This window comes from Sander lucioperca, chromosome 5 (assembly GCF_008315115.2).
Source record: "Sander lucioperca isolate FBNREF2018 chromosome 5, SLUC_FBN_1.2, whole genome shotgun sequence".
Classification (NCBI taxonomy): Eukaryota; Metazoa; Chordata; class Actinopteri; order Perciformes; family Percidae; genus Sander; species Sander lucioperca.
The window spans coordinates 3,217,572-3,241,844 of NC_050177.1; the positions used below are offsets into that span (position 1 = coordinate 3,217,572).

The following is a 24,273-nucleotide window of genomic DNA, read 5'->3' on the forward strand; positions in this document are numbered from 1 at the left end:
TCTTGATTGTTGATTGTCTACAAACTTAGTTTGCATATGTGAAGTCACAGTCATTCCCCCCTCCTCAGTACTCATGTTGTTAGTCATTATGCATTCTGAGGGGGATTCTGTGTCTCTCTGGGATCCAACATATTATTTCAAGTTTCAGTCAAAACATGAATTACTTAATTTCATAATTCATTCATTAAACATAAAAGTGTCTTTTCCTTATGAGGAGGGCAACTTCATGCCGTGAGCCATATTTAACATGGGCCAATAATCTGTTCTACCCTCATCCTTCCTCCTAAAAAATAACTAAAAATACAGTCATAGTAAAACAAAACCACTGTTTCACATTGGAGAAACTCATCTGCATGAATGAATGATAACAACAATGAAATCAGTGCACTAAACATTAAATAGAAACAATTACAGGCTTTGATTGAATTTCTAAGGCATCTTTTTAACTTGGCTGTTAGCATTGCTTCCACTCAAACACGCACAGAAAACTTCACTAGACTGTGAAGGAAAGAAACCATGAAGTAAACAGTACTACAAATAAAGTTAACCCTTCTATGTCAAATGCTGATCAGATTATTCTCCTGTTTTGCAAATCTTCTTTAAAGTGACTATATGTAACTTTTAAATGTTTCTGAAACTGTGTAATTTTTCATCTAATGATCATAAATGACTTGTAACAGCAAACGAGACTAACAGTGAAAAGAACGCTATTTTTATATAGTTTTTATTACTGCCTTTTTTCGGCGAAGTCACAAAATGATTTACAGCAGGTAGACACATTCTGATGGGTCAGAGATTTCCAGCCAGGTAAAAGGTAGCAGGAGATTTCTTAATATAGACCAAATTGTATTTTTTATTTTATTTTAGAAGTCTGTTGTAGTTATGGCTGATACTGGGGTAGGACCATTACAGAAAAAAAGGAAATTAAACAAAGAACAACTAAAAGCTAAAAAGGGAAAATGACAGATGACGGGCGAAAACCTCAATCTCGGTCGGGCTTTCAACAGATGGAAACAATTACGGGATTGTAAATGACTCAAAAACGTCCCTGAATTGGCCCTTAGGTATGTAATATGTCTATTTCATTCATAAAATAATTTTACAATGTGCGATGTGGTTGTACGTCAGTAGCCTACATTAACTTACGTACCCCTTCCATTTAACGCCCAGTTTTTATTCATTTTCAGTCCGTGTTTGTGATGGCCTGCTATTTTCTTTTCCCTTGTCCCCCTGTACTTGTGTAAAGCATCGTTGGGTTTCATGAAATGCTCTATATTAATCTAAGTTATTATTACGTTGATTGCTACAACAAACTCTTAATTCTGACACAGTGACAGTGATAACGTTACCCGGTTTAGCTCACAATACATCCATAGTAGTCTAATTTACTGTATGCAACACTTGAAATGCAACGATGCATCTGTAACTTATTCTCTTATTGTAAATTAATGCTTTTCTGTCAGAGCAAAACATTCATCGCAACTGTATGACCTCCAGGTAACGCCAACTCGATAATACGGTAGGCAATACAGCACCGTAAAGAAAAGACCTTTACGACAGCAGGTGTGGTAAAAACACTACCGCTTTGCCGCTAGAATCAACACAAACTGAAAGTTACAAATAGCCACTTAAATATACACAAACTGGGGAGTGTAAAGATAAGAATTTTAACTGTAGAGAAGGAAAAACTACAAATTTGAATGATGTGTGATTAAATGACCTAAACATTTGTTTTTCAGAGAAAAAAGGAAAAACTTTGGTGAGGCTGTAACTGGCTGTAGGGAGAGGCATTGTTGCATCCCCAAAGACTTCAGTGTACAGACTTAAGCAAAACTGGAAACAGACAAAAAAAATATCCAAAATAAAAACAAGACATCTACCTAAGCTCTTCTTGCTCTCCATAAAGAGCACCCAAACAAAATAAAACACTATCTGGTCATTTATTTTTGGTTGTTTTTTTCTATTGAGTTATTTTAAATAAAGAAATATATACATAGATTATAATATGTACACTTGATAAAGAGCTGTTTCAGGCTGCTCTTCAGTGATTACTCTGCCTGAGGTGATGCGTAGTCGGGTATAAAAACAGTCCCTGCTCAATGTTGTGCTCCAATTATTGTTCTACAGACAATCAGCAGTATACAAGGCTCGTGGTAATGGGAACTCTAGGCGAAGGATTGTCCTTGGTTTATAGGTGGGAGATTTATTTGCAGAGTTACGTCATGGAGGGCTGAAAATCATTTCTCATTAAAGCTCATTCCAACAATAATGTGCTGGATGTGAAGGACAGTAAGCAAAAGCTGCAGCTTGGAATAATTTGAGTCTCGCATCATGATAACTGATGAATGACTGAGCTTTTCCATGACATAACTCTGGGATGAGGAGCTGTGGTGGAAGCTTGAAGGCATCGGCCGGTCTGAGCCTCAGAGGGAAGAACAAGAGCAGCAGTTGCCGTGTCTGCAGTCGCCTCCTCACTTCTGTACATCCAGGTACTCACCGCTCTTTACTCCAGAGGGCAAACACAGACAATAAAACACAAAGAAAGAGGGAGAGAGGTGGGGTTGAGGGTGTGTTAATATGTTAATGGTATAATCAGATCAGCAGAAAAACAACATCACCTTACTCTACAACCCGTTCAGTTAAACAGTAGATATCTACCTGGTCGTTGGGAGGTTGCTTTTCTCCGTTGACCCCGAGGAGCACAGCTTCCTCTGTGTTGTCGCTTTTCATCTCCACCACGATGTTATCTTTGCTGGACTTCTCTTTGGTGCTGCAAGACCAAAAAAACTCCTTAAAGTTAGAAAAATACATATTGCAATAGACTGTTCTTCTATCCAGCCCGAACAATGATGATTCTTAGTTTGTTTTGATTGCCGTTTTGGCTGTTTGGGGGCAGTGGAAACAAGCTGTAAACACAACACTGACATACATGTATTATCACCTTTTAAGTTTATATGGTAAAGGAGTCGAGTTTGTGTCCACCTGAGAAATGCAAGTCTTATGTTTACTCTTCATTCAGTTACATTTTTGGTCTCTACCAACTCCTGAAGGAAATATCCGGCTCTTTAGCTGCTAAATGCTTCATATGTTCATCAGTTAGTGGCTTACTGTGGCTGTATGCTGTTTAGTGCTGAGCAGATACACAGTGTACTTTTAGAGCTTTTAAACATTGAGTTTAATATTTTTTTATTTGATAATACAAAGCTCCATAGAGAGGAACTGCAGAGTTGGTGATAATTATTGAGCAGCGCCATTCACATTACACGTTGTCCATTGTTAATATGAAAATATAGATTACAACAGTTTTAACCATGTGTGTGTTAACTGCACACATGGGTATGCCTACAATGTTGCTTGTAGTAAATTTAGTGCTGTCAGTTAAACGCGTTATTAACGGCGTTAACACAAACCCATTTTAACGGCGTCAATTTTTTTATCGTGAGATTAACGTTCTTTTGTGTGTAATTTTTTTCACATGCTGTTGCAACAACTAGTAACGTTAGAAAAACTACAACACCACACTGGCTCTAGCTAGACCGGAACAAAACAACAGACACGCCACACACACTTGTTTGGGCATGCGAGCCGGCCAGAGGCGGAGTGGCAATCGGGAGAGTCGGGACTTTTCCCTGTGGGCCAGTAGTGTTTCGAGGCCGCGAGGGCCGGTCTGATAATAGTTATACACCTCTAATACTAATGACACATGTACGTTTGTTTGTGTGGAAAGACCACTTTTATTAAGCAACTGTAGGAAGGCAATCGGAAATGTCAACAGATGAGCGCATCAGCGCACACGGGGCAACAAGCGCACGTTAATAAGCTGTTTAATTTTTTAAAAAATCAATGTGTTAACCTTTCCTGATTGCTCCGTTTCCGACCGTGATCAGAAAACCAGGGGAGACTCGTTACCTCCAGGGCCGACGTTATAAAATGAATAACGTCGGGGTTAAAATCCCGTTCAAATGAATGAACTTGGCTTTCAGTCTGGGGTTTATTTTGGATACCGCACACACTGTGTACAAAACTTAAACTTATTACACCAACTCTGCTCCGGTCGCAGCTACACATCTGCTTCCTCTTTCTCTATCTCTCTTCTGCCCACTTTCCACGCACGCACGCACGCACGCACGCACGCACGCACGCACGCACGCACGCACGCACGGCCTTCTTTCATGTCTTATTCTGTCACCAAAAGCTATTTTGTCCATTTAGTTTCTAGGACGAAAACTTTCATTGGTTGAGAACCAACAAATATTTGATGACTGCTATAATTGACGCTGAGTCTAGGGGATTAAAACACATTGCATCTTCACCCTCCAACAGCAAGTGGCTCTCGTACTTACAGGTCTTGCTTGCCGGATCGGCCACAGATCTTGCCCTTTTTGTAGAGGAAGTAGAGCACACTCCCCAAGATGGCTAGCAGCAGGATGCAGATAATGATGACTGCAATGATAACACCCCTGCCCCCTGGTGGAGAAGAAGCACAACAACAACCACAAGGTTACTGGCTGTAACTGGATTATGAATGAGATGATGGTATGGGGTAGGAGAGGCGGATACAGGATCGCATCAGGCAGGCTGTGCAGCATTCCACAGTGTGTAGGTGCAGTAGATTTTTACAGCGTGTCTAAAGAGAGTTCAGCACTAGCGTCATTCAGGTGACCTAAACCTGGCAACCTAAAGAAAAGAAGTCATTCAGGATTGTAGGAGGAGAGGTGCGCTTATATACAACATGCACAGGAAGAGGTGATGATGAACAACTCAATTATGGTTTGAGATTTTGTTCATCAGGAGAGAGGGGGCTCTGATGAATGCTGGGAGGTGAGAAAGAGGCAGGTGCTGTGGAGGAGAAGTGGAAGGAAGCTTTTTGCCTTTGAGATGGAAGGTGAAGGGGTCTTCAGCAGTGTAACATACAAACCTGAGGTTTTTTTTGCTGGTGGTGTTTTTGCTTTGAATGAGAAAAGCCACATGAGAACAATTATCAGTTGTTGGCTGGATGTATTAAATAACTCATATCAGCAGGGGAGACACACACACACACACACACACACACACACACACACACACATACATACACACACACACACACACACACACACACACACACACACACACACACACACACTTTAGACCTTTAACAGAGGCCTGGACTGAACACAATAAATGTTTAATTTGAGATTTGATTTGATTTAAACATCTAGCTCATAGGCCGACTATAGTCAGTAGCAAAACAGTCATTTCCGAGGGCAGCCCTGTTTGAGCTCATTTAACCAGCGCTTTTCCAGAAACGACAACCCAGAACAGTTTTTCTCTAAGGGGAAATTTCCTGGCATGATGTACAAGAGAGAGAGGAGGCAGGAGGAGAGAAAACACAAGGCGGCACCCGTAATGGGAGTCAGGAGACTCACTCTGAGTGCATTTGAAGCATCAGCTGCTTTTTTACAGTCACACTGATGCACACGTGTGTTTGTGGTTGTGTACTGTGTATGTATCTGCACGCCGTATTGGATAAGCATAACAGAAATGCACACTGCTGTATGCAGAAGGTAAACCATTTCAACCCTTTTTATCGGATTTAATTGATAACTTTTCTGGGAACTTTTCAGATAATTTGTAATACTTATTAAAACGACCGCATATTAGCAAATACAGTTTAATTACATAACTTAACAAGGAGAAAATAAGAGCTATGCCAACAAATTAGCCTATTAACCTCGCAGCGATGACAGTGATATCACCCATTAGGAACTATAAATACCTTGTAGAAACCACAGCTTTTAATCAGAGCGATCGCTAACCAACACTGCTGAATTTTCTAAACTTTTTGTAGTTGATTTGACTCGAGTGGTGCGAGGCAGACAGTGCAGAGTGACTGTGGTCTTACCTGTGGCGGAGGAAATTGTAGTGGTGGAGAAAATTGTAGTGGTGGTGGCTGGTGTAGTGGTTTGTATAACTGAAAACAGGTAAAAGGCACATATGGAAGGACACTCCCTGTTAACACACTGGTGGAGGAGGGGAGCACATTTACCAGCCGCACAGCGTCTCGTCCAGAACAACAACAACACTGATTGAAATGTCAGGAATCACAGGCAACACGTTACAGCACATGGCAGAGACTGAGGCCTTCAGACAAAGTAAAAATAAACAAAGAAGTGACACAGACAAGAAGGGGAGGAACAGAAGGAAAGGGGCGACGCGAGGAGGACAACAGATAGAGATGTACACCCAAATAAACACAAAGAGCAGAGACAGGAAATGCAAGCAGCAGGAGGAACTCACTGGCTGTGATGTTGAAGGCCACCGTGTCAGTGCCAAACTCGTTGGAGGCATTGCAGAAAGCGATGATGTCAGCGGTGACCGTGACGCTGACCACACTCCTAACGCCCTCCTCGGTCTTCATTTGGGATGTTGTCTCCAGATTCTGGCACAAGAACACACAGTTAACACAGAGAAAAAGGCAGGTCCACCAGCGGAAAATGCTTCCCTTTCTTCTGCATGGGTCAGATCTGACACATTCTGTCACAGACTGAAGAAAGGCGCTTCATCTGTTTGAAATGCAACTAACCAACCTTTACTGGCAGCTGATAGCACCTCTCCCAGGCCAATCAGGGATTTCTTTCAATGCAGAAACACCGTCAAAAAATATACTTTAAAATCAGACCAGCTGGGTTGAAGATATCGCTGTGCTTTGAGCTAAATGCTAATGCTAACATGGCAATGACAAGGCTAACATGCTGATGTTTAGAAGATGTTTACCATGTTCACTATTAAGCATTTAGCTAATTAACACTAAACACAAAGTACAGCTGAGGCCAATCCATCTAGTAGATGTTGTTGTTAGCATACATCCTCCCTGTGCCATGTATATATACCAAATGTTACAGCAATCCATCAAATGGCTGTGGAAATATTTCAGTCTGGAACAAAGTGGAGGACCAACCAATGTCATCCACTCGCTCATTGCAACATTACCTTCAATAAATATCCCAGTTAGGCAAATTACTGTAATTACCATGAATTCTAGAACACAGTGCAAAAATACATCCAATTCACAAGTGATACACAGTCTGCTCCAACATTTATAATATGTAGAGTAAAATGTACAGTAACAGTGTGGATCCTATACTGTAAACTGTTTGAATGACACAACTTTGTCATGTGGGACCTGAGTCTTTGGGTTTGAAGAGATCAATCTAGTGAGTAAACATTTGGAAAAACTGAGCATTTCTGCTGCAGCTGTAGCTAATCCAAGAATGGGATGCTTCCCTCTGCTGTACCTTTCCATCAGAGGTGGTCCAGATAATACTGGGAGCAGGGAAGCCTCTGACATGGCAGCTCAGGTTGACTGTCTCCTCATAACTCGCGTCAATCTCAGTGTTTTCTAGCTCCAAGATGTCAGGTGGACCTACAAAGAAAGAGCAAGAAATACTAAGTTAAACATTTCTCACACGGCCATACCTATAGCTACTCACAGTGCCTGTTGCTAACACACAAATCCACCTTTCCTTTAAAAACTGCCACATTAACTAAAAAATGCAACTGAAACTACACAAAAATGTAAAAAATAAACTACAAAAATAAACATAAAACATATATAAACTCAAAAAAAAAAAAAACCTAACATTGCATTATATCTGGATATTTCTTGATGAATAACATTGATTACAGACTAGAAAGCAATTTTTTATTCAGTCTACAGTATCTGTAATCAGATTTACCCTGGACATAAACAGTAAGTGTCCCGTTGGTTTCCATTCCCTCGATCTCAGGAACAGTCACCACGCACATGTATGTCCCTGCTGTCTCAAACGTATTGTTCTTCAGGGTCAAACTGTGGCCCACTGAAATCTCCACCCCGTTCTACACACACACACACACACACACACACACACACACACACACAGATACAAAAAGCACATTTAACACACAAGCATGCATGCACGCACACACACACACTGTCACATTATGCACACATTAATATGAAGCAGGGGTTACCAGTGGACTAGTCTTTGTAGTCTTTAGTAGATCAGACGGCTGCTTCAACAAATGTTTCACACAAAGTTTTGCAGAAAAAGTTCAAACAATCCTTTGATCAAATTTAAAGTTATATTTTACATGAAAAACTGAGCTTTGTTACTACAACTAATATACAGCCAATCACAAAATAATATTCAATTGCTTTTTTTTTTGGTGTCCAAAACTTCTAGATAAGCCACTGCCAACGAAAACAATCTAATCAAGTCATAACTATGGGCTCCCTTTTACAGTGGCTCCACACGTTTAACAGACATCTCTACATGATGAACTTCTATACTGATAGTTGAGTCTGCACATCCTAAAAATGAGCTACTGACTCTATGATCACATAATTTGACAAAATTACCGTCTCAAAAGGCAAACATGTAGTGTAGTATGATCCCAACATAAATCTACTGATGTTTCACACAGTACTGTACCTGATTGCACACTAAACATTAGTGTGTCGGGTTTTCTAAATGCATGTTAATTCATTTGGGTGTTTCGGTTTGCGTAATTGAACTGTACTGCATGTGTTTATGTGACCTTAATCCAGACTGTTTGTGTCTGAGAGAGAGAAGAGAGGGCGTTGCAGGTTGCCATCAGGTCCTCTCCCTGGGCCACCACAACGGTGTCTTCAGGCATCACAACAGCAGGATCGAGGACTACACACACACAGCAGGGAGAGAGAGAAAAAATGTCATACTGGGCACAGGCAGTTGTAGTGCTGGTAGAATGTATTCATTGTCATGGTCACAAATCATATCAGAGCAGATTCCTTACAGTTGACAAACACTGTGGTGTTTCCCGAGATCTCATCAAAGGTGTCCGTGTCTGTAGAGGTACATTCGTAAACTCCGCTCTGATGACGGGTCACATTATCCATCACCAACACATTGCCATCCCCCATTGCCAATTCACTACCCTTCAAAAAGCAAAAGTAATCTTCAATCAACACAAAAACATACAGTAACTGTTATTATTTGGAAATGTGGACATCAACAACTCAGGAAAATTGTGATCAGACAAAGTAGGTAGTAGTCACTATGCCGCTGCCTTTGCATATGCATGAATAATGAGCATAAAAAGGGTTGATCTTTCTTACTTTCTTACTGATTTTGAAGAATGAGGATGGCATATTCCCATTGCCCTGGCAGTGAATTTCGATCGAGTCTCCTTCCTTAATTTTGCCCTTTGGTGACTCCACCCAAACACTTACAGCTGTGGAGGGGTCTGAAACAGAGAGAGAAATTCAAGGTCAGAGAAGGTTTTAATGCACATATGGGCGTAATATTTTGGTGTCAACATAGATTGATGATATAGTGTATCATAACCATGGTCAATGTGGGGCAGTTGGCGTCACCATTTAAAACTGTGATTGTCTCTCATTGAAAGAAACTTGTTATGTGGTCTCCTAGTCCAGCATTATACTGGTGTTATGGCGCGTTCATGCCACCTCGGAATGACAGGGACCGCCCCCCGTGATTACGTTGTTTTTCCGACTACCAGCGTTCACATGTCGGGATGCGTGTTCTTCTTCTACTGTTATATTGGCGTTTGGCATAACAACTTGTTGCATGACTGCCACCAACTGTTGGCCGTAGCCTAGAGCATCAGGTGTGCGAAAACCTGGTGAAAACATGGAGGCCACAATAATTTGCTGCTGTTTTCTTATGCGAGCATACAAACAGCACATCGTCAGGTGTTTGTGTTATCTGCAGGACAACGAATGGGAAAGGACACGGATAATGTGTTGTTGTTTTTTTTATACATAGGCCTATTTATGAATAATTTGAAACATGTTATGTCTGTGTATGTTTCTCAGCAGAGGTGTTTGTCCACAATAAATAACTATATTGCCATTGAAATATGTTGAGTGAACCAAATTCGCCTACATCAAACGTCAGTTGTCAACAACGCGTCACCAACTCGGTGAGCAAAATCTGGCCCGAGTTTCCCACCTCTGATTCCCACAGGAAGGGACGTGAATGATGACGTTTTCACTCGGAAAAACGTTTTTCTGACGTCCTTGAACGCACGGTTATACTATGTGTGGAACTCACAGTATACAGTGATGTTAATACGGTTGGTCTCGGTCATCTTTGTTCCTCCAGGAATAAAGTAGGTGATCTCGCAGTAGAACAGATTATCTTTGTCCTCCTTTGTCACCTTCATGCTCAGCTCACTCCTAACTGAGACCAGCTTAGTGGATTCAGTAGTAATGCTGGGCACCACCTTCACCACTGGAAGACAAAAAAAAAAACATTTTGAAACGCACAAGACAAGGGAAGAAAAGGGAGGGAAGTGGAGGAAAAGACATTAAACCACATTAAATCACATTAAGCACAAACGAAAATAATGTGTGTCAGATGTTGATCTCAATCTGTCTCACCATCCCGATCAGCGCGTAGTGGCGTGTTGTTTCGGTACCAAGTGATGTTTGGCATGGGGAAGCCATTTTTGACCTCGCAGATCCCAATCTGTAGGATGAGAAAAGACCAAATTCAAAAGAATTAAATTGTAGCCTAATGGTAATTTCAGCATTTTTATACTCTGATGTGTCAAAGCCTGTTTACCTTGGATGGGCTGTCTTCGTTGACTGAAATCCCTGTTTGCACACCCTCAATGGTGGGACGTTCTGGTGTTTCTGCATAGCAATTAAGAACTGAATCAAGAACTAGAAAAGGCTAAATTTGTTTTAGAAAATGTCTGTTCAGGCAGCTGATCATTTGATGTTGTCTCATATGCATATGTAGGTTGAAGTGTCATTGGAAGCACTGAAACGAGTTGAGGTGTCAGTTAAAGGCTAATAGCTGCAATGAGCTGAAGTTTTAGTTAAAGTAAAAAAGCTGAAAAAAGTTTAGGTGTTAGTTGAAAGAAAATAAGGATGAAATAAGTTGAAATTTCACAAATTGTGACATTGTGCGAGGGGGGGTGACTTTGTAAACATTGTGATACATAAATTATCTATGAAGTGTGGGAGTAAAAAGAGTTTGAGGGTGTTTTCTTTTTTTTTTGAGCTAATCTTACCGAACACCTTCAGCTTTGTGCGTCCCTCCCCAGTCCCATCTGTTAGACCTTTAATGAGACAGATAAATTCCACTTCGTCTACCGGCTGCACGTTGCTGATAGTCAGCACTATTTCTCCAGTGGCTCCGGTACCATTCACACTCATCCGCTCTGTGAACTGTGTGCCTCGGTCTACAAACTTCATGGTGGTGTCCTGGTAGTAGATTTTCTGCTTCTCACCCGAAGGTTTCACCTAAAGGTTGGAGTACAAAAGGATGAAACATTGCATGCATGGACACATCATACCTCTCTGTGTACGCGTGCATCAGGCTTAAAGAAACTCACGTAGAACCACTGTATAATCATGCCGCCGACGCCGTCAGATGATGTAAACAGGCAGGTAATCTGAGCTGTATCTCCCCTGAACACCTCCACTCTGTCCTCCATGTTCACATCCACATTAGCCCACACTGAAATGGAGAAAGAGAATATGGTTGTTGTTAAATATGTCTGTTCAACATTTTCAGTCATTTATTTCCATCAATCACATATTTGCACCATAATGAGAGTTTTTGTGCAATTGTACTTGAGTGAGTAGTTCTCACTTCATATTCAACTGCAATCACATTATTAATTTACTTTTGCAGTAATAAAACCATGTTAAAGTGAGTGAGTTTAAATATGTTCTTAATGTTTTTTTGTATCAAAGACCTTTGGTAATAGAATAGAAATGCTCTTTTAGCCTTCCAGTCTCTGATTGGGAAGGCTGGTGTACATGTTTGTTTGATTGAGCCGGCATCTGTCAATACTCAAGTTCCCCTGCAAATTTCCAAAATCCAGCGAGATTTCAGGATTGAAAGAGTGCCATTCAAACCTCTAATGAATGAATACGTTGTGGAAAATGTGATGGGAATATCACATAAATGTGTTTTATTGATTCATTCATAAACTAGTACTTCTGATAAGGATTCCTTAAAGTTGTGAACAAACTATGTAACAGAGATATGGTTTCTAAATTACCTCAAACTTCTCTGTGCTGACATTTCTTTTTATTTATCTTGCAAAATGCATGCCAATACCAATATATATCTGCCAATATTGGCCTATGCAGTATATCAGCCTAATCAAAACATAATGCCAATAAAGCTTCATTGAACTGAACCTGAAATGAACGGGATTGTGATACAACAGAACCTCGAGTTTATTAGCTTAGACTAATGATTATCATCCTTACAAGAACCTGAATTATAATGGAGAAACAAAGTTTTGCATCCACACCCTGTTGACACAAACTCAAAAGATGCATGGAGGCAAAAAGAAGAGACAAGAAAGTCATGGAGGGTCAAAGGGAAGAGAGAGATGCTATGACAGGAATGAGAAGCCCACCCATGTCCACATTAATGTGCTGCATTCCACCATGTCACACTCTCACAGGAAGAAAGGCTCAATTTACAGGCAGCATAGTAGCCCCACTGTTCTTCCATGATCTGTCTCTGAGGAACGAGTGGTTTTCCCCTTCCAGGGTCTCTTGCTATCCTACTAGTCTATAGGAGGGACCCCAAATTACACTTTACATCGCAGTGTGTCTGATGTAGCCTGGAGGTAACAAGGCTGCCAGGTTTGATTTAGCCTTTCCTTGTGTTGCTGAATGTAGCTTTTCTTGCAGTTTATGTCAAGAGTTGCTCAGAAAAATGTAAATGTGGTTAATCTGTGTCCTGCATTGACCTTTTTTACTCTTTTTAACCTCAAGAAGCACAACAGACAATATATAATAAAACACAGTTTCACACGGATCGTTTTTTACATTATATTTTATTATATAAACACTTTTTTTACAGAGTAAAATTTCACATCAAGATTTTCAGGGCTACGCTTCCTACTAATGTCTCAAGGTCTTCCACAGCAAATCGAGTTTGCTTAGTTACTTACTTGGGCCGCTCCATCTACTGAAGAAGACCGTGAGATTTACCAGACAGCTCTTTAACGTAAAAAACTTAAAGACTGAGTACTTTCCAGCCACGAGTGTGGGGCACAGTGTTAGAAAAAAAGCTCTGCGAACCTACCAACAATTTTTTGCCAAAAAGAGTGAACAGTAGATTATACAGAAATGGTTAACGGTTTTACATTTTATTTATTATATCAGGTATCCAGAGACACTTCATCCAGGAAAAATGATCAGATGCGTAGTCTTGCAGTTAAGTGAATTACCACACAAGGGCTGCCTGCTGATGAGCTTATTACCCAGCAGACACATCCCTGCTTCACTGCTGGCATTTCATTCCTTCATCATCTGCACGGATAACAAACATTTACCACTCCTCCCCCCCAAACTAAACCTCTGACTGCTCCTTGCCCTGCATCAACAATAAACATGCCTCCCCGTTCTTTTCTGAATCTTTCTCCTTCTGTCCCCTTTACTCTCCCACCTGCCTCTCCCTCTGCAGCGTCTTGCTGTTTACCGACGGCTAATGGAGCTGGACGGATGCTTTCATAAAGAAATCCAATTAGCCTCCTCACATGGACATTTCCTGGCCATTAGCAATGGAAGGACATTGCTGACTCACTCGCAGCATCCCATCCCCCACCTGAGGACTTACCTACAGTGAAAAGTGGGATTCAGAGGGCCAATTTCAGATTCTAGTTTGCATCATACAGAATGTTTCACAAACTCTTTCCCCATCCTGTCTCTGCTCAGGGGAATCTCAATCAAATCTCATTAGTAATATGACCAGCATTCATCTCCACAGTGCATCAATCAGAGCGGCTGGCACTCCAAGGCCTCAGATCGATCCTCTCTGGTAATGAGAGAGCAGATATTGGAGTCAATGCACATTTGATAATAGTCCTAAATCAGTATGACAGAATAAAGCTGAGCAGCTCTTCTGACAGCAGCATGCTGGAAATGCTGGGCCTCTCCAGTTTTATGAGCTCCCCTCAGCAAACAATAGCTTTGCCCTGAAGTGTGTGTTTGATCCTGAGACAACAATTTCACATGCTGAGTGTGATTTCCACAAGAGAGGCGAATGTGCTCTGTACACTAAAGTAAATATCTGCTGCTGAGGAGAGGAAAGAAGAGGAGACAAGATTGTGGCAACCTACAAAGTGGAGTCACTACGACGATGATGTGGTGCTTTTGCATGTGGAAGTAAGACAGGAACTCAGGTACGTGTGTGTGTGTGTGTGTGTATGTGTATGTGTATGTGTGTGTGTGTGTGTGTGTGTGTGTGTGTCATCTGACCAATGCAATTGAATACAAATAAAAAAGGAACAAAAACTCACAGCAGTTTCATTCTGAACTATAACAAATAAACAATGAATATTACAGCTGAAACTTTTCACTCTCAATTTATTCACTCTTCAATTAATCAATTAATCTTGGTCTATAAATTGTCAGAATATGGCTTCTTTAAATTATTTGTTTTGTCCGACCAACAATCCATAACCCGAAGATGTTCTGATGTTTGTCATCACATACATCCAAGCAAACAACAAAAAAGCAACAATTAAGAAGCTGAAATAAATTAATGTTTGGCAAATAGTTGGTTTAATTAACTAATCAATTCAGCTTTAATGAACAAATAAAGAATATATTTCACTTGATATGAAGGTGCAGCGGAGAAGATCATTCTCATGCAATTCTTGGCAAAAAAAAAATGAATAAGCCTATTTCCCAAGAAAACAGTATCAAAAAACATCATTAAAGTTGTGGAAGCACATATTTAATATACAGTGTGATATTGTCATACAATGTAAAAAAAAAAAAAAAGACTTAGAAATTAAGCCTCAAATTTACAAGAATGCATAATAAAAGGATTCTCACGGCACAGAAAGAGGAAAATCCTTACAATAACAGGACTGTTTTTATTCCCACAGATATGCAGAAAACATACCAGAGAAATGTTGCCGTCAAAACGAATATTTTGCTTTGATTTATGAAGCTAATTGAGTCTGGGTCACTTGCATACACCCAATACACATGTATATCTTAATTATTGTGTCAGTGATGATGATCGAGCTTCAGTCAAGGCTGCAGGTGATCCCTAGACAGAAATAAATGTCGGTTCAGCTGTTCCCACCTTAAAACACAGCTCATCCCACAAAGAGGGCGGATTGTATTCAAAGGCACTGCAAGATCACTTAAAGATAAGACTAAATAAGCCCCACAACACACCCGTTACAAAAGGAGAGCACAGGAAGAAAGGATAAGATAATCTCAAAAGGGAAGTGGTATCAAAGACATTGTTATGTCTACAATGAAGTCAAAGCCTTTTGTCAGGACACACAATCAGTTTTTGTCATTGGAGGGGATGATAAGTCTTCCATTATGATTTTTTTTAAACAAGTATGACCGTATATATCTTAAACAGACGCTTCAGTCCTCCCTCTGACAGGTACAGTAGACAGATGAGTCGAGGCATGTGGTTGTTCAAAGGCTGGAATCTGTTTTGACTCTCTAACCATGAAGGGTTTAGTTGACGGACTGCAGTCGACCTGCTCCCTTTGTCTGCTCCGGCAGCTGGCCCAGACCACAGATGGTCATCGGTGAGGGAGAGGAGAAACTGTCCATCTTCAGCACATTAACTGGCATTCACATCAGATCGTCCTGGACTCCTCTTGACATTAACCTAACTAGGTTGCAGAATGGTGGCACAGGGGCAGAACATGGTCCCACAATGATTTCTTGGAGCTCTCTTTTTAAAAATGTATGAATATTAAAATATTAGTGGTAAAAGGTGGGAAAATATGGCCTGATGGTGGTGCTTGAGTAAAGGTCAGAAGGTCACCAGAATAACCGTGAATATCCGTAACAAATTTTAGGTCAACCTGGCTACTAGCTGTCAAGATATCTTTTACATGGATGGACAGACAGACATTAATTTCCTAAGGATCTGCGGGGAAAAAACATCCTCAAATCTGAGGGGAAAAACTCTGATCAAAGCAGCAGCAGCGAGAGACAGGATGATCGCTGAGGTCAAGCGTAAGCAGAAACACACAACCTGAGATCTTTCAGCCTGTCTTTCTGGGAGCTGTGAGGTGGGATGAGACCATCAGATGTGCAATAGGATCTGTCACAAACACACACACACGTGCCCGCCCGCACGCGCACACACACACACACACACACACACACACACACACACACACACACATACACATACACACACACACACACACACACACACGTCTCTGAGCTGTATCCAACTACTGACCTGAACTTGAGACCCGACTCCAGCACTAAACACATTATTACATGGTTTGCAAATGTCTCAGAGCACATGACACACATCCTACTCTGCTATGTTTCATTCACTCGTTTCCAGCCACTTATTTCAGTGATTCACCAGCAGCCTTTCTGCTCTTTCTAAAAGGAACTATGCAGTTCAGAATCCATTAATCTAAAAAACCGAGAGCATGCAGTTTTGTTTGCATTACAGAGTCCTAATCTAATCTGTTTCTTCTATCACCAGGTCAGATTTATGGTACTGTATTCATATTTACATACGGTGGATTCCTCTGCTTAGACTCTAATTCATGTTTAATTTACTTCTGGCATGTCCCTTAAGAAAAGGCTGCAACTCCACTGAACCAAGACATAAAAGGATGAGTAAGAATATTATATTAAAAGGGAGGACAGATAGCGAGACAGCAAGGCTTCCCTGTGTGTGTGTGTGTGTGTGTGTGTGTGTGTGTGTGTGTGTGTGTTTGTGTTTGTGTTCTGTTATGAACTTAGATTTAATTGCTTACCATCACCCACTAGCTTATCCTGTCAGGTGATATCTCTGTTGAGAACACAAAGGCAGAACACAGACAACATGTGGGAGCATAATTATAGTCATCTTAAAAATAAAAAAGGGCCATATTACATTCAATTATAATGTTATTGTTTAGTACTGAAACACAGCATGCATTGCAAACCACAGTGTATATTACTTTGAACCAAATATTTCCCCTTTTGACACGCCAGTAAAATGAAGCGACAGCTCGGGGATATGTTTCCAGCCCTGTCACATCTAAGAATAACAATAGCCTATCAAGCTTGTTTGCTTACATGATACAGCAGAATTACAGTGCACTGACCCGCCTGGCATCAGAAATAGCAGCCGTAATTCAGGACAGGGTGAGACAGTGAGAGGGATCATGAGAAAACAGTACCTCGGTCAGGCTGCTCTTTGTGTATATGTAAATAGGTCTGAGGAGAGGGAGTGGAGTATAGAGTTAATATGAGGAAACAGATAAAAGAGAGGATAGAGAAAGAAAAGACAGAGGTGGGGCGGGAGAAGAAATCAAGAGATGTGTGAAGAAAGAGGATGTTTGGTTCTCTGACAGTTAGTGTGGCCTCTGACATTTATCGCACTGATCCCCTCAAAGGCACACTTACAGTATCTTGCGGGGAGAAGGAAATGTTATCAAGCCGAAGATAACAACTCTCACTCAGTGTGGCTCCTGACAAGCTGCAGGAAGTCATGTCACACAAAGGCACCTTTTACTTTAAGGGTGCATTCACTCCACTCAGCAGCTCTCTTATTCATGCCAAATATATTTATAACTGGTTTTAAAACTGGCTGGCAGTGTAGCAGTTATGGCCTTGCACATCTTACATGGGGGGGGGTTCCTACAAAAAAGGTATCATCCCTTCATGTTTCATCAAAACTGAAATAGTGTCTTGATTATTATGCTTGAGTAGAGTTCAATTTTTTTTAAAGTTTGATTAACATATATGTTATATCTAATCTTGTGGAAAGCCTGGGTTACAACCTGGTGGGGGCATTTAACAGGCAAATAGGGTCTAACAAAAGATGCTATCAAGTTGCATTTGGGGATTTATATGATCCAGTGATTTTGACGCTTGAGTGAGGATATCTCTGCCTTTGCTAAATCCAATTTGACCATTAAGTTGTATGCTTCGTTATTCTTAAATCTGTCTCTTTAAGTCCCTGAATATTATGGTAGTTCAATAATGGAGTGCCCCTTTATCTTTATCTGGAAGAAACCATACAAAAATAAATATGTTATATTGTCATTAATTATAAGAAATGTTTTCTTCATTTCAAGGTTTGAAGCTAGTTGGCTAAGGGGAAAATTAAGGTTCAAGTTAACAAGAATGCACATAGTGACTCCACATAATGAAAATCTGGCATTGACAAGCAAATACAGCAGATCCGATCTCCTGGAAAACTGAGAAACTTCATAGACATATTTGAGGGATGGGCAGACACGGCCACATTTTTGCCGCCCTTTGCCATTTGTCCATTGCCAGAACAGTAGCCCCACTTAGTTTGGGTCAACTCATCTTGGCTAAATGGTGCAGAGGAATGTTGTGAGAAACTCTTGAAAACGTATACACTAAAGGCCTTGTTACACATTCATCAATCACCCAAGACACACACACACACACACACACACACACACACACACACACACACAAATCCCCCGCGGCGCAGCTCCTGGCACAGCAGACACATTTCTCCATAAACTCAACATGCAGGGTTTATAATGCCATAAAAGAGCCACTCAACTGAAAGAATGACAGATTTTTCTACAGCAGAGACCAATATGATATTTGCAGCCACTGTTTTGCAGTACTAATGATTCTGTTACGCCATTTCTAAAGATCCAGCTAACAATCCTGTCAGCTGTAATTCTGCAGAGAATTCAGAACTTCTTTGATCCACAGTGCACAGTGGCGCTCATTGAGGATCTTTCCATAAACCCCTCCGGCACCAGGCTCTTTGACACAAGTGTGTTTTACTGTTTCTTCGTAAATATGCATGCTTTTTTTAATCCTGTTTGCTTGTTACCAGTTAGGAAGGCTTTCATTTATTAATGAGGAGTCTAGCGCCCTCATTAAGGTTACATCAAGGGGAGACCTTTCTAAAACTAGTCTTGTTGCTACGACCTTGGGCTGAGTGGATGGCTCTATTCCCGCTATGCTGGCTGCACACAGTAACTCTCCTAAAGTTGAGGACTAGCCAACAGCTCCTAACAGAAATAGCACCTAGAAACTGGACTCTGAGGAATTACAGGAGTTTAAGGATGTAAATGGATCAAAATAGGATGCGTGCAGATCAGTAAACCAGATGTTGTTGATCGCTATCAAATTATACGTATACATTTTTGACCACTAGTAGACGACAAAACACTGCAATATGGGGTAAACGTTACAAAGTAATTTACCATGAATGTGCGCTTGCATGTATTTGACTGGCTAACGCAGGATGACGTCGCATTGAGTTGGAGAATAAAATTGAGCCTGGTTCAGCTTTTTGTCTGAAAACCCTGCATTGTTTTGCTGGAAGCGGAACGGTTATGTGGTATCATGCATCTTGGGCAACAAGGATGCCCCCTTTTACCACTTTCTGATGTCTTTCTAGACTGACAATTAAGCAATAGATCAAAGAAAAAAACTGACATGTAATTAATAATACAAAAAATCATAGATAGATATAGGACCCTAATACACAGTGGGGTTCAGGTGATGTTTTAATTGCTGTGTGCAGAGACAATGAGACGGACAGTGGCAGCTGCAGCAACCAAACTGCACATTCCCACGATGCCTGAGAGAAAACAAGGTCAACTTGTCATAGTGACCTGCCAGACACTTTTCCTAACACACACACACACACACACACACACCCCCAGGGTGCTGGAGCCGACTGCCGGCAGTATCCACTCAACATGCCATCAGAATTAACGATTTCCAAAAGGCAGAGGAGACGAAGGATACAAAGAATGTAAATACAGTGGAGAGGATCAGAGTGGACCACACACCAGGGGAGATAGGGAGAGTCACTTCGCTCTCTGATTTCTCCTGGTGATCTGACACTATATTCCATTTCAACAGACCACCTGTTGTACAGATCAGACCTGGCTCGGTTCTCAGCATGCAAGACTCCAGTTTATCTTTCAGGAGGGGTCTGCTGACTTACAACTGGTACAACAGTACAGCAATAAAGTTTTGGATGGGTATCCTATAAGGTCATTTTGTTTGTGTTCTCTCACAGCATAACCTATTTAAGGTTTAGTTTTTTTGCTATAGTAAGGAAAAAATCCCTGCCACTCTCATGTCTTTATGATAAATTAAATTAAATAAAATTACAGCCAACAGCTAATTAGCTTAGCCTAGCATACATACTGAAAACAGGGGGAAACAGCTAGCCTGGCTCCATCCAAAGGTAACAAATGAACACGTTAGGTCTCATTTGTTTAAATCTGTACGTAGCGTCAAATCTAAGGAGTTACGTGCCAGACTATTTCTCAGCCGAGCGCAGTAACTTCCTCAAGTCTAATCGTCACTTAACCCCCGGTAACACTGAAACCTGTTGAATTATTGCTTTAAAAAGCATTACTGTTTTCTCTGGACGACAGTAAGAGCTGGAATCTCACACTTTATGCCGGTTTCTATCATGCCCCCTTTTTGAGAGAAAACACTAAATAATGAACTAAACTGAACTCTAAAAATTGACTACATTTTAAAAAATGGGTAACAATACTGGGGAAACAACTTGAGCCTTTCTTGCTACATTTAGGGTAAACTTGAGTGTGAGATACTAGGGGTGGGGGAAAAAAATCGATACAGCATAGTATCGCAATATTTTCCGTGGCAATACTGTATCGATACACAGACGCCAAGTATCGATCTATCATTATATATGTGTTGGTCAGTTTGTCTGCTTGACAATTCCATTTTGCAGCAATAAAACTCAAGTGAGATGAACAAACAGAGAAATTTATCTTTTTAGATAAAACAGATATTAACAAAGTTTTCCTTAGGGGAAATAATTTGAGAAATTTGAAGTTAGAAAAAAGGTAATACATTGCAATATATCGCAAACTATTGCAATATCTTTAAAATCGCAATAATATTGTATCATAAGGTAAGTATCGTGATAATATCATATGGTGAGGCCTCTGGTGATTCCCACCCCTATGAGATACTGTGAGGTACTCTTGTTCTTTTATTGTTCCCAAATGACTCGCATCCATAAACTTCTTTCACAGCAGATTTTGACTTGTCACAGCGGGAAAGCGCAGGTGCTGCACAGGTGCTCTGTTGCAGTAATAATAATAATAATGTTGTTAGTTAGACCTGTGTTTAACAAGTCAAAACATTTGCATTGAAAAAGGCCTATTCAATTTTTTGTTTCACTCCACATTTTGGGTTTGTTATGCCATGTCTGTACACTTTTTAATAAAGTCGGAAGGCACTTTGACTGCTGGAAGAGTTCTGGACTGCCATCAAATTCATTTGTGAGCAGTCTCATACCCCAGCTGTAAAGAGCCAACTGCAGGCCTTTAGCTACGAGGAGCAGCCCAGGTCCACTGACCTGAGGCTAATCCCTCTTTGATAAGCAGTTCTTTGGTCTTCCCTCAGCAGTTACACCCCAAAGAAAGTCCACGCTGTTCCCCAGCCTTTGATAACCACTTGGCAACAAGACCGACTCCTCTTTAGTTTCCACACTCAGCTATTTTGATATGCACACACACACACACACACACACACACACACACACACACACACACACGTGAGATTGTGAGAGTAATTTAATTTTTATGGTCATGGGAAGATGACCGCATCCCACATGAAGTCCCATGTCATTTATTCAACACATATTTTGTATGCATCTGTGTGTGTGTGTGTGTGTGTGTGTGTAAATCTCAGTGGGCCATTTCCTCCTGCTTGCTCCCATAGTGGTCTGAACGCCCCCTCCATCCTCTTTCCCACACGACAAAATGGTCTCCATATCAGCCACTCTGTGAGCAGGCATAAGTAAAATAACACACGCTGCTTTGGAAGTATGGGAAAGGCCAACAGGGAAGGTATTTTTGTACATTGCATTGCTGATTGTGACGGTACAGAAACTTAGAGAGAGAGAGAGAGAGAGAGAACGAGAACGAGAGAGGTCCCATGACATGGCTTCACAAATATGAGATGTACGTTGCTTGCTGCTGGCATATTGTGGCTAAAGATAGATCACAGATACACAAACACACACACTGAAAGCTTTTTACCCATTGACTCACGGGATAAAGTACTCAGCAGCAGATCTCTCCTTTTTTGGTGGACGCTGCAAGTGGCAATAATGAATCGCAAAATTGTTAACTGCTCTTTTTTATGACAGGACATCTATTTGCAACCTACAGGGGTCAGTTTTTATATGTGTGTGTTTGATATGAAAGTATCTGTACCAAAATCTTATATTAATCTAAAATCACCCTTGTTAAAGTGCCAGTGTTACCAAGACAAATGGTCCGATTGCTACAGGGCAACACACGCTGTTGTTTTGTGTTATATAAGTTCAAATGCAATCTGGCATTTCAAAATAAAAACCGTGTCGGAAATTTAATGCATTCCAATGATAATCGTAATTGAATCGTGAGACTAGTGAAGATTCACACCCTTAGTTGGAAGAGTTAAAGATCCCATGAAACGGGCACTTTCACGTCATGGAAAAACTTTCAGTCCTGAATCTGTTAAAGGAAGTGGTGACCTAATGTGGGGTTTATGCCCTACAGGATGGATGGTAGATACAGGAATAATTCCCATGTTTACGACCTGCAAGCTTTCACGTAACATTACAACACAAGACAGTTGTATGATTACAGAGTTGGTCAAGTGACATTTAGTGACAATATAACCCATTACATTAAGTATTGATACCTGTAAAGAACTCATGAAAAAATGTAATTGTCTAGAGATGGGCACAAGTAACGTTTTCCCAGATCAAGTGATCGCATGCCGTTCATCTTTTATTATTTCGACCAGAGTTGGTTGAGTTGTGAGCCCTTTTTGTTTAATATTAACTCATTAACCCCTTGAGTTCCCTCTCGGCGAGTGATCAAGGAATCGAGTATTCCCGCCCATCCCTAATATCGTCACACCTTTTTGGATGTGTACCTCTTCTACGCACTACCATATTCTCCTTATGATATCCCATTGGTTTATACTTGAATAAACAAACTATCCCTCACTTTGTTGTGTCCTGCCACATCCTGTTTAAATAGATAATACATTACATAATAGAGGTAAAGATACCATTTAAGGCTGCTTTCGACACTGGCTACACAAGTTCTAATCCACAGGACAGTGGAAGAGGATTCACAGGTAAAAATTAAACTGGTCATTTGGTGCAAATTGCCCAAAAAATGTTCTTAATCGCACTGACGTCATCTCAAGTTCTAGCAAAAATCAGTACCAGTGATGATGTGATGCTCACATGCTTTACTTGCCAAAAGCTTTGCCTATTTATCACAGGACATATAATAAGATTGATTTAAAATATTTCACATGTTGTGATTTGAGGTTGTTTGTGCAGCATGATGAAGAGCGATGAAAACAATGATCTCTTTTGACTGCATCAGATGTTTCTACCAAGAGCCAATTAAGATGAAATGACTGAAACTGAACCAAATCACATCAGATCACTTTCTACTGAGTGTCTGTTGTGACCTAGATAGAAAAGGATGTTTCAGTAATCACAGTTTCATCAGAAGAGAAAGAACTTGAAGCACAAAAATAACTAACTGATGTTAACTACAGCTTTGAGATATACTCTTATAACAGAAAACATATTAAAACAAAAAAATATATATATATAAATTAAGACCTTAACAAACCCAGACAAACAGTAATTCAGAGAGGAGATGAACCATAAAAGTTATCTATCCACAGTTACCTACTGTAACACTGTGCAGCCACAGCAAACACATCAGTCTGCTCTGTGGAGTCAGCGGCACAGTGTCATGGCTGAGGCCTGCATTAGGTTAAAAGGATCCTAATGTGCATTAGATCAGCACAGAGCATTATTTCAGGAAAACAACATCCATTATTAAGCAGGGTGTTGAACTATCAGAGAACTGACAGAGATCCTGACAGGTCTCCACTTGTGCCTGTGAAGCTCCCGGAGGGCAACTTCAGATCCAAGGATCAGCTCCAACTTTGTACTCCTAGAGCTCAAATCTCTGCTAGTTCTCTTTCTAGCATCTATCTGCAGTGGCAACGAGAGCTCAACACACTGCCACTTAAGAAATCACATGCATATAAACAAACAAATGTGAAAGAAATGTTTTGACCAGGTCAAGCCCACCACAGCCCAAATCATCCTGCCTTAACTGCACCTCTAGCCACAGAATGGGGGAGCGATGATAGGTTTATTAGTAATATAACTTACATTTGACACTAGCCCAGCAGCTAGCCCTTTGCAGCAATTAGCCACGGTTTCCGGTAAACAAGCAGCACTGGAGTCTTAT

The 24,273-nt window shown here is 40.7% G+C and overlaps 1 protein-coding gene across 7 annotated transcripts in view; it reads right to left on the reverse strand.

The window, feature by feature from the left end:
• The window catches only part of mcamb (melanoma cell adhesion molecule b), a 48,550-nt gene that overhangs the window by 10,941 nt on the left and 13,336 nt on the right, over positions 1-24,273 (reverse strand). Inside the window, exons 2-17 of one of the 7 annotated variants that reach the window (XM_031297046.2) lie at positions 11,371-11,495; positions 11,047-11,278; positions 10,593-10,663; positions 10,409-10,496; positions 10,080-10,259; positions 9,122-9,249; positions 8,800-8,941; positions 8,563-8,681; positions 7,719-7,860; positions 7,278-7,405; positions 6,280-6,421; positions 5,885-5,953; positions 4,919-4,948; positions 4,344-4,467; positions 2,659-2,770; positions 1,612-2,501 (exon numbers count right to left, since the gene is read on the reverse strand). In XM_031297046.2, coding sequence (XP_031152906.1) covers positions 2,472-2,501; positions 2,659-2,770; positions 4,344-4,467; positions 4,919-4,948; positions 5,885-5,953; positions 6,280-6,421; positions 7,278-7,405; positions 7,719-7,860; positions 8,563-8,681; positions 8,800-8,941; positions 9,122-9,249; positions 10,080-10,259; positions 10,409-10,496; positions 10,593-10,663; positions 11,047-11,278; positions 11,371-11,495 — 1,862 coding nt within the window. In that variant the 3' untranslated portion in view covers positions 1,612-2,471. Of the gene's footprint in view, positions 1-1,611; positions 2,507-2,658; positions 2,771-4,343; positions 4,471-4,918; positions 4,949-5,810; positions 5,954-6,279; positions 6,422-7,277; positions 7,406-7,718; positions 7,861-8,562; positions 8,682-8,799; positions 8,942-9,121; positions 9,250-10,079; positions 10,260-10,408; positions 10,497-10,592; positions 10,664-11,046; positions 11,279-11,370; positions 11,496-24,273 lie in introns of those variants that run through there. The other 6 variants (XM_031297047.2, XM_031297048.2, XM_036001721.1 and 3 more) reach the window with 6 other exon arrangements.